Source organism: Numenius arquata, chromosome 11 (assembly GCF_964106895.1).
Source record: "Numenius arquata chromosome 11, bNumArq3.hap1.1, whole genome shotgun sequence".
NCBI classification, from domain to species: domain Eukaryota; kingdom Metazoa; phylum Chordata; class Aves; order Charadriiformes; family Scolopacidae; genus Numenius; species Numenius arquata.
In genome coordinates this window covers 11,196,286-11,208,673 of record NC_133586.1, presented here as the reverse complement: position 1 = coordinate 11,208,673, position 12,388 = coordinate 11,196,286, and the positions used below count along the sequence as shown (strand labels likewise).

Sequence of the window (12,388 nt, the reverse complement as noted above, 5' to 3'; positions counted from 1 at the left end):
CTGTACAATACCCTGCATTTAACTGTCAACTTTTATTGAACAGGATGGTTTACGAAGATTATCAGGGAACGAATACATATTGTCAGCAAAACGTAAGTTTTACTTTGGCAGTCACTGAGATATTAAAACATGTTAAGAAATTTAAGAAACAGAGGAAATGTTCAGATGTTCTTTTTTATAAGCATTGCTTGATTTTGTTTTATTTATGAGCATTGTTCTGCAGCATTACTGAGCTTTATAGAAATGAGAGTTGCCAGGCATTACAATAGAAAAGAAGACATGTACATTGAGTAAAAGTATATCTCAGGGTTATTAATAGTGATCTGCAAATATATTCCTCAACAGAAACTCATCAGGTCGCTGGCAGTTTGATCTCCCCAATCTCCCTCAATGACATACCCCCCCGGATAACACAGGCAATGGAAAATGAAGAACACTGGGATTTTGATATCTTTGAACTTGAGGCTGCCACCCATAAAAGGTCAGTAAACTCAAGAGCTCATAAATTGAAGTTGCTGACTTAAATGTCATCCTGTAATCAGCTCTTTATTTTCTCTACCTGTGCTTTTAAAATGGAATTAGTTTTATTTTCAAAGTCAAATGTTTGAAATTTTCTCATTGTCATTTCTAGTTGTGTATGAACCCATTAAATATCTTCTGTTTCATCATACACTATTTCCTGCAGATTCCCAGTGGATGTAAGTGAAGATTATGTATCTTTGATACGGTATAATAACAAAAGAACATCATTTTAAAAGCCTTGCTTTTCTGTTCTCAATAATAGAAAAGTTCTACAAATCAAATTGTTGTCTTGTGGGGATTCAAATTCAAATTATGGTCAACTACACACAGAGTCAACATGCTGGTCTTAATTTGATCAGTTGATACAGATCATGTTTTATTTTCTTTCCATGTAGTTGGGTAATTTTTATTCCTAACAGTTCAAATACAGCTTTTCAGCCGAATTCCCATTGCCTTTCTCTGGATTAGAGGAAAGTCTTTATTCTAAAATCTTGGCAGGGTACATTTTATGTATAAGATTAACTGAAGAATACTGATAAAAAGTAGGGCATACCAATTTCCATCACAGAAGTTTTCAAAAGCAGTTCTGATAGACTGTAATTCATTAGTAGCAAATGTTTCAACGAAGACTGTAAATTGATCTTTCTGTTTAAATCCTTGTTTTTATTTGGTGATGCCTGTCAAAATTTCTCCTTTGGGTCTAGTTTCATGTATCGTGCTTTGTCTTAGCTTAAAGCTTCTATGAGACACTAATTTGGAGGCTGGATCCTGCAATGAGTTGACTATCTTAAGCCCTCATCAAGATCCCAGATCTGTAAGAGCTTTAAAGGTGTTCAAAAACAATGTCTAAGAAAGATATCAGGCATTTAGTTAACATATACATACCATGGTTTTATGAGCCAAAAAAAAGTGGAAAAAAATCAGGTTTTTTATTCTTCTTTAAAGTGATTTTATTGTAAGTGAAGAAATTTGTATCCCGTTACTGTAGGTTTTTTTTTTTTGCTTTGCTACATTTCCATTTCTAATGAAGTGCTATGGATCCAGTAATTAAAAAAAAAAAAGTCAAAATGTAGTCAGTCAGTGATTTACAACATTTAATACACACATTGCAGTAACTTACGAATTAATTATCCCAGCCAATGTGCATGAGATCACCAGATACATTTCTCTGTTCTTATTGATTTGGAGAGAACACAGGGGAACAAAGGAAGTATTTTGTTGCCTGTCCTCTTATTAAAGGTATTATAATTATGATTGCTTCCTGCCGTGTTTAAATAAAGGCAATTCATTTATTAAGAGAATTAAAGTGACCTTCAATGAATCACAAATATGAATATGTTATCAGTATTGTCTTCAAGTCCAAGCAGACATACGGTAGTAAAAGTAATTCATTAAATCTAAGCATTAGTGTATGACAGTTCCCTGACACAGAAACCTGGAGAGACCTTTGCCCGACAGTGCTACGTGGGGGGATTTAACTTCAGTATATTATGATACTCATATATGGCACAGTATTATTGAGTTTGCCAAACTCTAAATGACCTCGGCAACTCTAAATGACCTCACCTCACCCATCAGGTACAGCTAGAAATCAGAGTGCTTGATGCATCTGGAATCAAGCAGCAAAGTGAGATGCCAAAATAAGGATTTAAGATCTATTTTTAAAAATCCACATTTGAAAATATTTACCGCTATACCTGTTCTTGTTAAGCAAAAAATGTATTGGACAAGAAAAGAGCATATTTGAAAAAAGGCTAGTGGACTAAAACTTGATTTTTTTTTAAATTTTTTTTTTCCCATTTGCTCTGCTAAACATATTGCACTTTCACAGATTTCAGATTAGAAATATTCTGTACTGATGTTCTGGTCTTCAATCAACTGCCAGTCATCTGGGTTTAAATTGTGCAGTTTGACCTGGGAGAAACAAGAGTTCTGTAATGCAGTGATGCTGGCTGTTTTTGGAGACATGTCTCCAAGTGGGTTAGCCTGAAAGTTTGTTTTAGCCTGAAAGTTCGGCCCTTATAGTCTTCTAGAAATGGCATGCCCTGGCCCAGTCCTTGGCTTCCAGAATGCCTCCATCTCTCATCCTCTATTTCATGCAAAGTCAATGAGCAATGGAAGTCTGCAAGGGTGGACGTAAAAGAAATGGAGCAGATCTAGAGTGCAGAAAGAATAGTGATTGCGGCATTGTATAGTATAGATGTACGTAATCTCACTGTAAACATGCTAGTTTAGAAATCTGTGGCAGCAGCCAGATTACCTCCCTCCTCTTGTGCACAGATCAGTACTTGCTAATTTATCTCATTTTGACTGCAGTCTACATTTACCCAGCATAGACTTCCTAAGCCCCCAAATAGTGCTACATGCAGTGCAGCAATATGGAGCCTTTTCAATATGCTGGGGAGTGTCAAGAACTGACAGGCGTGATTCTGAGTGTGTGCATGTGATGGGTAGGGAAAACATTTCTACAGGTCTGGACTGTAATTCTGTAACAAGTCCTTATAACTAATCTGACGTCATTCGCTAAAAATGCTGTATAGATTCATGCCATTTATGCTATGTAATATTCTTTCAACCTCATTTGTTTTAAAACTTTGTGGGTTTTTTTTTGTCCACAGGCCTTTGGTTTATCTAGGTCTCAAAATATTTGCTCGCTTTGGAATCTGTGAATTCTTAAACTGTTCAGAATCAACTCTGAGGTCGTGGTTACAAGTTATTGAAGCGAATTACCACTCCTCCAACTCCTACCATAATTCCACTCATTCAGCAGATGTACTACATGCCACTGCTTATTTCTTGTCTAAAGAAAGAGTAAAGGTGAGTCCACATTTATAAGAAACAGTGTAGAGTATAGGTGGGAAGAACAGGTGTGATCAAAGGAAGATCTCTCAAAAAAAGGTGCCAAGAGCCAAATGTCTACCTAGTGCCAACCAGTTGAGTAACTCTGAGGTCAAAGAACTCACCTGCTTTACATGAGTTCTGGGAGCTCTCTTATAGTATGTATGGAAGGATGGATACTAATACTATGGGAATCGAGCTATTCTTCAGAGAATAAGAAAACCTTTTAAAACAAAACTTTATATAGTTAAACTTACTGAGATAGGGGAGCTAATGACACAATTATTTTTGTGATGGTACATGCCAAATACAGATTTAATGTAATAAATCACCATCTCTTATGCCTTGTGATGGTAATTTTGCAGAAGACTCCTAGGACAATATAGGCCATAAAATAGGTTTAGTGCTTCCAAAGCTCTATCACCCACTGGACGAGATGCCCTGAGGCTTAAAGAGAGTGCATTGGACAAGAGTATTGAAAAAGATTACTTGTCAAAGTTCCTTGTCCCACAACAACACTGGCGAATTAGAGCCACTGACAGCCAGAATAAATCAGAGCAACCTTTGTTCTCACATGCCTAGAGGCCAAACTGGAGAAGGGGAATTAAAACGGCGCTTGCATGTGTATGCAGTGGAGTGGCAGTACATGTTTCTGAGTTGCATTTTTGGATAGAAAATTGAATTGGCCTGCCTAAGGATAGTGCTAGTGATGGGCACCTGGCTGAGACATTTGTGACTGTAAACAAGCTTCTGACAGCTCATTAAAACTGCAGTAAGTCCCTTAACCTGGAGCTGCAGCTCATTACTGTGCTCTCCAGAGGCTGACTTACAAATACTGTATGCCAAGTGGGAATAGAATTTCACTGGATATTTTCAGCCCCTGATTTGCCAGAGGTTTAGCTGGTCTTCCCAAGAATATCTACGAAAAACAGACAAGATCTGGACTCATTTCAATGCCACAGAAGCATGACTGCAGCCTCCTTTTCCAGAATGTTATTTGTATTCCTCTGTAGGCATAGGAAAAGAAAAAATGTTGCAGTAGAAAAAGGAGCAGAATCAAAGTTCAAAATTCTCTCATTATCTTTTCAAAGTTACAGCCCAGCTGCTTTTGTGTTGTCCAGAGTTCAACTTAATCCAAATACAGAGGGCCAGATTCTGCCACTCACATTCACACCAAGAAGATTCTTCTCAGTAAATTGAACTTGGTTCTTGCCTGGGAAAATTTTCTGGCTCCCAAACTGAAGCAGTATTCTCAGAATCATTTCCACTTCTGTGCCACAGGAGTTAAGATGACAAAGTTAGAATCCTTGACCTAAAGTCGGACATAAAGGTGCTGTAAATGCCTGCGAAGTTTGTTATGTCAGACTTGGGAAATAAGCGTGAGATACACTTCTTGGTCATACAGGTCAAGTATTCTCCAGTTTCTGGCCACTTCCCACTTGCACAGGTCTTTCTCAGCCAGACTGAGTACTGGTCAGTGTGTCCCTCTGAGGAGAGCTTGTTCTAAAAATCTCTCTCTCCTAACTTTATTCCTCAAAAATAGAATCCCATGAGCAGCATCTGAAAGAAAGAATGAAGAAGTTAACACACAGCAGATAGTATTTCAGACAATGCTAACTATGAACCTAGAGTAGAAATTATTCTTAGCCTTGTTGTCCACAAGACCTTCTTGACAGTCCTCAATGAACACTATCCTAGCTTCATCAAAGTCAAGTCGCTGCATTAATTTCAGGAGGTGTAAATTAGGGTAGGGATTGTCTTTTCACCTACCAAGTCTAACCATTCTGAATGGTACTGCCAAAGCCAGTAGAGAATTTGGACCTTAAATCCAAGCTAATTGGAATGCAAATTATCTGCCCTGCTCCCAGATTCATCTGGGAACGTTTCTGCTCTTGTGTCTCTTTCATTTTATTAAAATTTTTAACATAATTGTTTTGTATCAGTGATCCTTCACAAAAAGCCCAGTATAAACACCACATAAAGGCTAGTTTCCAAATGTATACAATATATTTCTGAGATGCTTGGTTCTTTTTCTCCTTTATGCTATTAATACAGTATTAAAACTGCAAATAGTTTTATTTTTCATTGTAGAATAGATATAATCAGACGTAAAGCAGTGGCCAGTGGAAGTAGATGTAAAGCATGGAGTGTAGCATACTAAGAGAATCAGAATCTGATACAGAAAGTGCGGAACAGTGTCATGTAGTTTTTCCATGGATGTAAAACATCAAGTATTCTTCACAGAATTCATATTAGCTGTAGCCCCAGGACACTGTTATTGTGGAAATAGATACATGGGAAACATTCCTTACATGCTGGCTAGGTTTAAAATTTGTAAGTGGAATGTAATTAGGACACATTAAGTTTCCAAAAGAAATGAAGGGGTCTGGTGGAAATAGAATTTTAGCAGTATTGGTCTTTTTTCCAAGCCAAATACCCTAACTCCAAGTTAAGGTGGTTTCTGTGTTGTTAGAAAACACAAACTAATGTATTACTTTGCATTTGTTTAATTTGATGTGTTTTGTCAAAGGTGTGGCTAAGGCAAAATTCAGGAGGCACAAAATGGCCAAAAAAATCACGCAGTGTTCATTGAAACTTGTAATGAATTTTCCATTACTCTGTCTAGAACATCTGACCCTTAGTGATCTGCAGAGTTCTGGTTTTTATTCCTCAGCAACTTGGCTTAATCTTATGGACAGAGTAGGGTTTCTAATGAATCTGCCAGGAAAACTAAGCATCCTTCTATTTTCAGCAAACTTTGGATCCGATTGATGAGGTTGCCGCACTCATTGCTGCCACAGTCCATGACGTGGATCACCCAGGAAGAACAAATTCTTTCCTGTGCAATGCTGGCAGTGAGCTAGCAATTCTCTACAATGACACCGCAGTGCTGGAGAGCCATCATGCTGCCCTGGCTTTCCAGCTCACCACCCGGGATGACAAATGCAATATATTTAAAAACATGGAGAGGTAAGCTTAAAACCCAGAGTCCTTGTCTGCCCACTGACATCTCTCACTTTCTTCTGTGTAACATAAGATAACACAAACAAGCATCCTAGAGGAAGGCAGTGCCTTGCGGATAACTGTCCATAGCCCTTGTGGAGGTTTGCTTCTAAAAGAGTAAAGTGCTTCTGCCTGTCCTGCGCAGACTTAGGACTAATTCCATGGTTTCAGTTCCTCCTGTGGATAAAAAGGCGGACCCTATCTAAGGAACTTAGTATAAATCCTAATGTTAGCAAGTCTAGAAGAATAATTTTGTATCATTGGACGTAGAGGACAAGCTATGGCTGAGTGGGTAGATGTTTGCTGGCTAGAACAAGGATAGAAAGAGTCACAGAGTATCAGTCAAAAATTAAATGCCTTGTTGCAATGGGAAGGACAGTGAAGGAGCTGTTGTTCTTACAGCCCTAGAGAGGCATTTAGGGTGAGGATGTGACCATTGCCTTAGCCCTCTCAAGGTACAGCAGAAAAGTATTGCTGAAAACTTGGCTGGAGTATGAGCCACTGCTGAATGTCTGTGCTAAAAGCCTTGGGAACGTGCTGGTGTGGCATGTCCTGGCAGCCCTCCGCTTCTGACCGGCTCTTGCACTGTTTCTCCTAGAGATCAGTCATGCCTGTAGCACATACATCCCTGCACACCAAAGGGTACTTCATCTAGCATAGATGCAGCTGTCCAAGCCTTTATTACTGTTCTTTCTCCCCCCGAGCACCTCTCTTCAACGAAAATGGTCTGTAGCATTTTTGTTAGACTTGTTTTAGCAAGCAGCCCTTTGTGAACTAGCCAGCATTCTTAATTGTTTCCTTCTTTAAACAGGAATGAGTATCGAACCCTTCGCCAAGCCATTATTGACATGGTCTTAGCAACAGAAATGACAAAGCACTTTGAGCATGTCAACAAGTTTGTCAACAGCATTAATAAACCCTTGGCAGCGCTAGAAGAAAATGGGGTAAGCAACACTGCAAATCCTCCTTCAAATGACTAGGCAGGGACTGGGAAACCTTGGCAGTAGGAAATCCCACCAAATGGTGTTCTGAGAAAGTTCATCAGAAACATGGAGAAAGAAAGACTAGAAATGTGTCTTTCACCTCTGGGTCTGAATGCCCTTCTGCTTAATGTGGTCATCACACATTTTGAGGATAAGTGGAACTCGCTTGGATCCTATTAATACTGCAGGGCTATGATGTTTTACTTGGGACCAGAAGCTCAAGTTGTGTATTTTCCTGTTAAAAATGCCATTTTGATGAACCCAGTCACTCCCGTGGAGAGAGCGCTAGCGGCAGACCTGGCATTGCTGTTGGCAATTTCTGCAAAGGGGCCAAGATTTGCCTCAGAACAGAAGCTGAATTACTCCCTCCGTCCCTCCCTCCCAGTGGGCAGCGCTGGGGGTGTAGCGTAAGGGCAGGTATATTGACTGCCATATGGCGCATTCTCTGGAAATGAGGGCCTTTAGCACTGCCTGGCAGCACTCATGGGTTTTCTGTCTACACTCTTTTTTAATCTTTAAAATGGATGATGGTGGCATTATGTATCATATAGACATAATCAATAGCCATCTGGAACCCCATGGACACAATGAAATTGCCTGTTAAGAACTCATTCTGAAAAACCACACCAGTTTCAATAACAGCTTCAACCAGCAGTTTTGTTGCCAGTAAGGGCAGCGTATAATTTTGTTGGAATAGTTTTTGCAAAGAGAAGATTTTCAGAAACAGTTATAATAAAGTTTGCATTGGTGGCAATGTCCTGCAGGAGCTGTAATGGTTTTCTGTGTTTTCTTACCATGTTTTTTAGAAAGCCACATTTATGACTGTTGTGTGTAATGGGGCAGGGAAGGGAGGAAGTCTTTTTATTGTCTGAAGGTGGGAGAGGAACAGGTCTTGTTCCTTCACCCATCAGAAGCAGATTGGAGCTTAATTGGAGGAGAGTACCTTTGTCCACAGGAGTATATGCTAGAATTAGCTTTGTTCTTGGCACCTAGCGATGCTAATGAGAACTATGTGAATGTGAAGCCCAAGTCCCAGTAGGATACTGGTTTTACTGACTAAACTAGGAGAAAGGCTGTTAAGTCTGTGGCTATGAAGTATTTTTCCCAGACAGCCTCACGGTGCAGAATGTGGCTTAAAGTCACAGACAGACTAATACTGTTGATTTTTGCGGGTGCTGTATCAATCCCTGTTTAATTATGAAGTTCATTGCCCAGGACTTACCTACACTCATTACAAGTGCCTGTTCACTGCTACCAGAACCTGGAGAAGACCACAACTAGTTTGTGCACACATTTGTCCTTAGATTGATCATTTAATAGCTAAGCCATAACAAAGGCTTAGTACAGTTGGTCTCCTACCTATTACTAATAAAGGAAGGATGGTGAAAAAACAGGCTTAAATTGTAAAGTTGTTGTCAAAGGTTACCAAGTGACAGGGCTACTACCAGCTTTTCAACCTAATGACTCCATTTACATGCACGTTATGATGCAGTCAGATTTTAATTGTATCATCAGATTCTGTTTTTCTCTGACGCTGCTCTGACTTCAAAGCCCCTTCCCTGCCCGCTGTCTTGTGCTGTTTTCACTTCTCACCCACCGTTGTGCTCCTTGGCTTCTCGCTAGCTCTGCCTCTCTTCCTCTGCCGTTTTTCAGCACTACCTTCCTCACTCAACAAGTCCCTCCTTTTTCAGCCTTCCTCCCCTCTTCCAGGTCTGTTTGCTTGTCAGTCTCCTCTCTCCTTCACAGTTCCCAGGAATTTTGTGCCACTCCCATCCTTCTCTTAGCCTTTTTTATATTCAAATCAGGCAAAAAGCTCCTTTTCCCTGCTGACCTCTTTCTGTAGGTATTTACTGCAAATACAGGAAGGACAGGCTCCCTGTTCTTAGCTGCAAAACCGGGGCCTGGACAGTGCCTGGTCCAGCACAGCCAAGAATTACAGTTGCAGGGAGAGTCCTGTTCATTCCCAGGCTCCAGCAAGCCCTATTGAGTCTACACAAACCACAACTTTTTTCTCCGAAGTCTGTAACTCGTCCAGCAGATTTTCACAAGGGTGGTGACTGGTTTACCCCCAAATCATCCCTCCAACTAAATTCCAGGTCCTCACTCATAAAGATGTGAGGGTATTAAAAAAGAAAACCAGCAATAATTCTTAACATCAGCACAAAGAGCATATTTCCCTCAACCTCATATTCAGAAGCCACCAAAACATTTTTAACTGCAATTTTCAGGGGGAAAAAAATCTTTGCCTGAGGCGGACACCTGGTGGGGAAACTTCAACTGAACAATTTAAATTGGCAGTTACGAACAGCATTAAACAAAATCTTTTAATGTGAAGTGTCGGCCTGCAGGCTAGCCTACAACCGTAGCTGTAGATGATCAAGCTGTAGACTTTTTTAAAAAATGTAAATATATATTAATTTATGATTGTGGAATTTTCCACAAAACCAGTTTTGCTTAGAACAATTTTAAGAAATTACACGCTAATACATTTATTTATGCCTGATACATTTATGAATGCCTGATAGACATTTTTTTGTTTCAGGATATTTTAATGGAAACATAAAGCCAGCAAAATGGATGGAAAATTGTGAAGCTAAATGTTTCTCTGCTCAGTTCCTTGATTGTAACAAACAAGAAGTAAAGAAGGGAGAGCAATGCTTGGTAGATGGCAAGTGAGCTAGCCAGGAAAAGCCAGGGCACTTTGCTGTCTATGGGCGACAGTCTGCAGATGAAGGAGCTGCTTGATGGCAGCTCCTTTACTCTTCCCAGTGCTACCATCCCACATCCCTGCTCACCCCCAGTGCAGCCTGGCATGCAAGCTCACTAGAGGACCTGTTCTCTCAGTACTCCTGAGAAATGCCTTGTCTTTATAACTCTTGAGAGTCTGCAGGGATGCATCCTCTCTGCATGAGCGTAGCAGCGTTCAGCGCAGGAGGGGAAGAGATGGAGAACGGGGGAGCTGCTGCTGGGTGTAGTGCCCTGCCCCGGCTGCCATTGTGGGGTCTGTAACTCTCTAGGTCCTGCTGGAGGGCTCTGTACTGGCCTGGCTCGGTGTGCGGAGCCCCTCCTCGCAGCCCCAGGAATCGGAATGTAGCAGTTTTTTGAGCAGCAGCATCCATCCAAAGAGCCAAACTCCTCTTCTTGCCTGTTATGGAGAGCTGAATAGCTGTTGCTGCTGAAGAATGGGGCTTGGACCTGTACAGTCAAACAGTAAAAACACAGTGACATATAGAAATCAAACAAAAGTTTAATTCTGCCCTTGAGCCCCCAGAGCTGCAGGGAAATAATCTGCCCCACAAGACATTTGTGGTTCGCAGCACATTCTGCCCAAGGATGGGAAGACAAAGATTATATAGTTTTTATTGAAAACAAGAAGCAAAGTGTTTCCCTTCTTTTCGTTGGGAGTTTTTTACTTCAGGAGGTTCCTATTAAAAAGCGTGTAATGTGTGAGTGGGTAAACCCAGTCGTTTGCTGTGCTCATTACTAGCAGAACAACACTGGCAGATCCTCTTTCGAGTCTGGATGTATATCTGGTTGCAGCGGCAGCGTGTGTTTCCTGGACTGGTTTCCAGTCATGGCAGTGACTCAGTGTAGTGTTTGCAGGCTGAGCTGCCAACCGTGTGTTCCAAATGGGACGGTTCCACTTATTTTTTTTATTTATTATTTTTATACATATTTGTTCAAAGAGCCATGCTGAGAAGCTGCTCTGTTTGTTTCCTTTCTTCTTTTGTTTCATAAACTGAAAAAATCCTTTCCAGCTCCAGCATCCTTTATCCTCCCATTTCCCTTCATGATGTCACCTAAGCCTATGACAGGAAGCCAACATCTGACATGCAGAGACACCTCTGCACTCTGAGCAGGATGCCGGGACTAAGCACAGTTAGCACATTTTATTCCCAAGACATCCGCATCCAGCAAGTAGAACTGTGCCCTTGGTTTGAACAGATCACGGAAGCGAACATCCTTTCTTGATTCCTGGTGGTTTATCTACTAGGATATTCTCTGCTACCCTTAACTGAATGATCTCTGATAATTTCCCATGCTTAATTTTTACATAGTGCTCATGTTTCTGGAGCTTCCATCACTTTACATTGGCTTTCTCTTACACAATTTTGCATGAATTTTAAGATGTGTGCACCTCGCTTTTGTGTCCACTCTATTTTCCCTTCCACATATCTAAAAATTAGGGAAAAGAATTGGTTTGGGAGTCTCATTTTGGTAGAAAGCGTGGAGCTGGTGTTTCTGAGCCAGTATACTACCAAATAATATTTTTTTTTATTATTGTCAGTTTCTTCCTTCAGGAAGAACTTTATTCCCCACAATAACTTCCTTCTGAAAAATATGTCCCAATAAAAGATTGGAATGTTTATGCTGCTTTGTATCTCCCTCTTCGTATTGTAGGAACTGGTGGCCCATTATTATTATTATTATTATTGCTGTTAATTCTTCACTGCTCTGACTATAGACCAAGACCTTGTTAGGTGCCAGAGAAGTCTACTATATTCCTTGCTTCAAAGAGTTTCTATTCTGAGTAGACGGTGGTGTAAATTTCTGTACTATCCATAAAGAGTCAAGCAATAATGTTGTACTTAGAAGTAATTTTTTTAAGAGATTTTAATCCTGACTCTCTGTCCTTTGGAAACTTACTTCATCAGAGCTCCACAGAAAATAGCTTCTAATCTGGATCATTGGAGTCTTTACTCAATATTAGCTGTATACTGGCTCCAAATATAGAGTAACATTGACGCGCTTATATGTGCAGCCTGGGAACCAAATATAAGCTGTGTGTGGGCTGAAAACTTTCCTAGACTTGCAGAGGAAAGATGAGGCTGTTCGGAAGCATGTTTCTAATATATCTTTTTAATACTGATAAACTCTCAGAGAGCATAGTTCCCAGTCAGGTCAGAGACTGGTGGACTAACATGGCTCCAGTGGAAGGGGTGGGGAGCGTGCCTGGGAGGCACTGTGGGATGTGATTCTCCTAATAGAGCAGTGCTGTCAGAATGATGGATGCTCACGCTGATGAGGTTTGCGTGCAGAGG

At 40.5% G+C, this 12,388-nt stretch overlaps 1 protein-coding gene across 3 annotated transcripts in view; it reads left to right on the top strand.

Moving 5' to 3' along the window:
• The window catches only part of PDE8A (phosphodiesterase 8A), a 130,315-nt gene that overhangs the window by 114,442 nt on the left and 3,485 nt on the right, over window positions 1–12,388 (top strand). For all 3 annotated transcript variants that reach the window (XM_074156522.1, XM_074156521.1, XM_074156523.1), the window contains 5 exons: window positions 44–92; window positions 346–481; window positions 3,141–3,339; window positions 6,113–6,330; window positions 7,175–7,307. In XM_074156522.1, coding sequence (XP_074012623.1) covers window positions 44–92; window positions 346–481; window positions 3,141–3,339; window positions 6,113–6,330; window positions 7,175–7,307 — 735 coding nt within the window. The remainder of the gene's footprint in view (window positions 1–43; window positions 93–345; window positions 482–3,140; window positions 3,340–6,112; window positions 6,331–7,174; window positions 7,308–12,388) is intronic.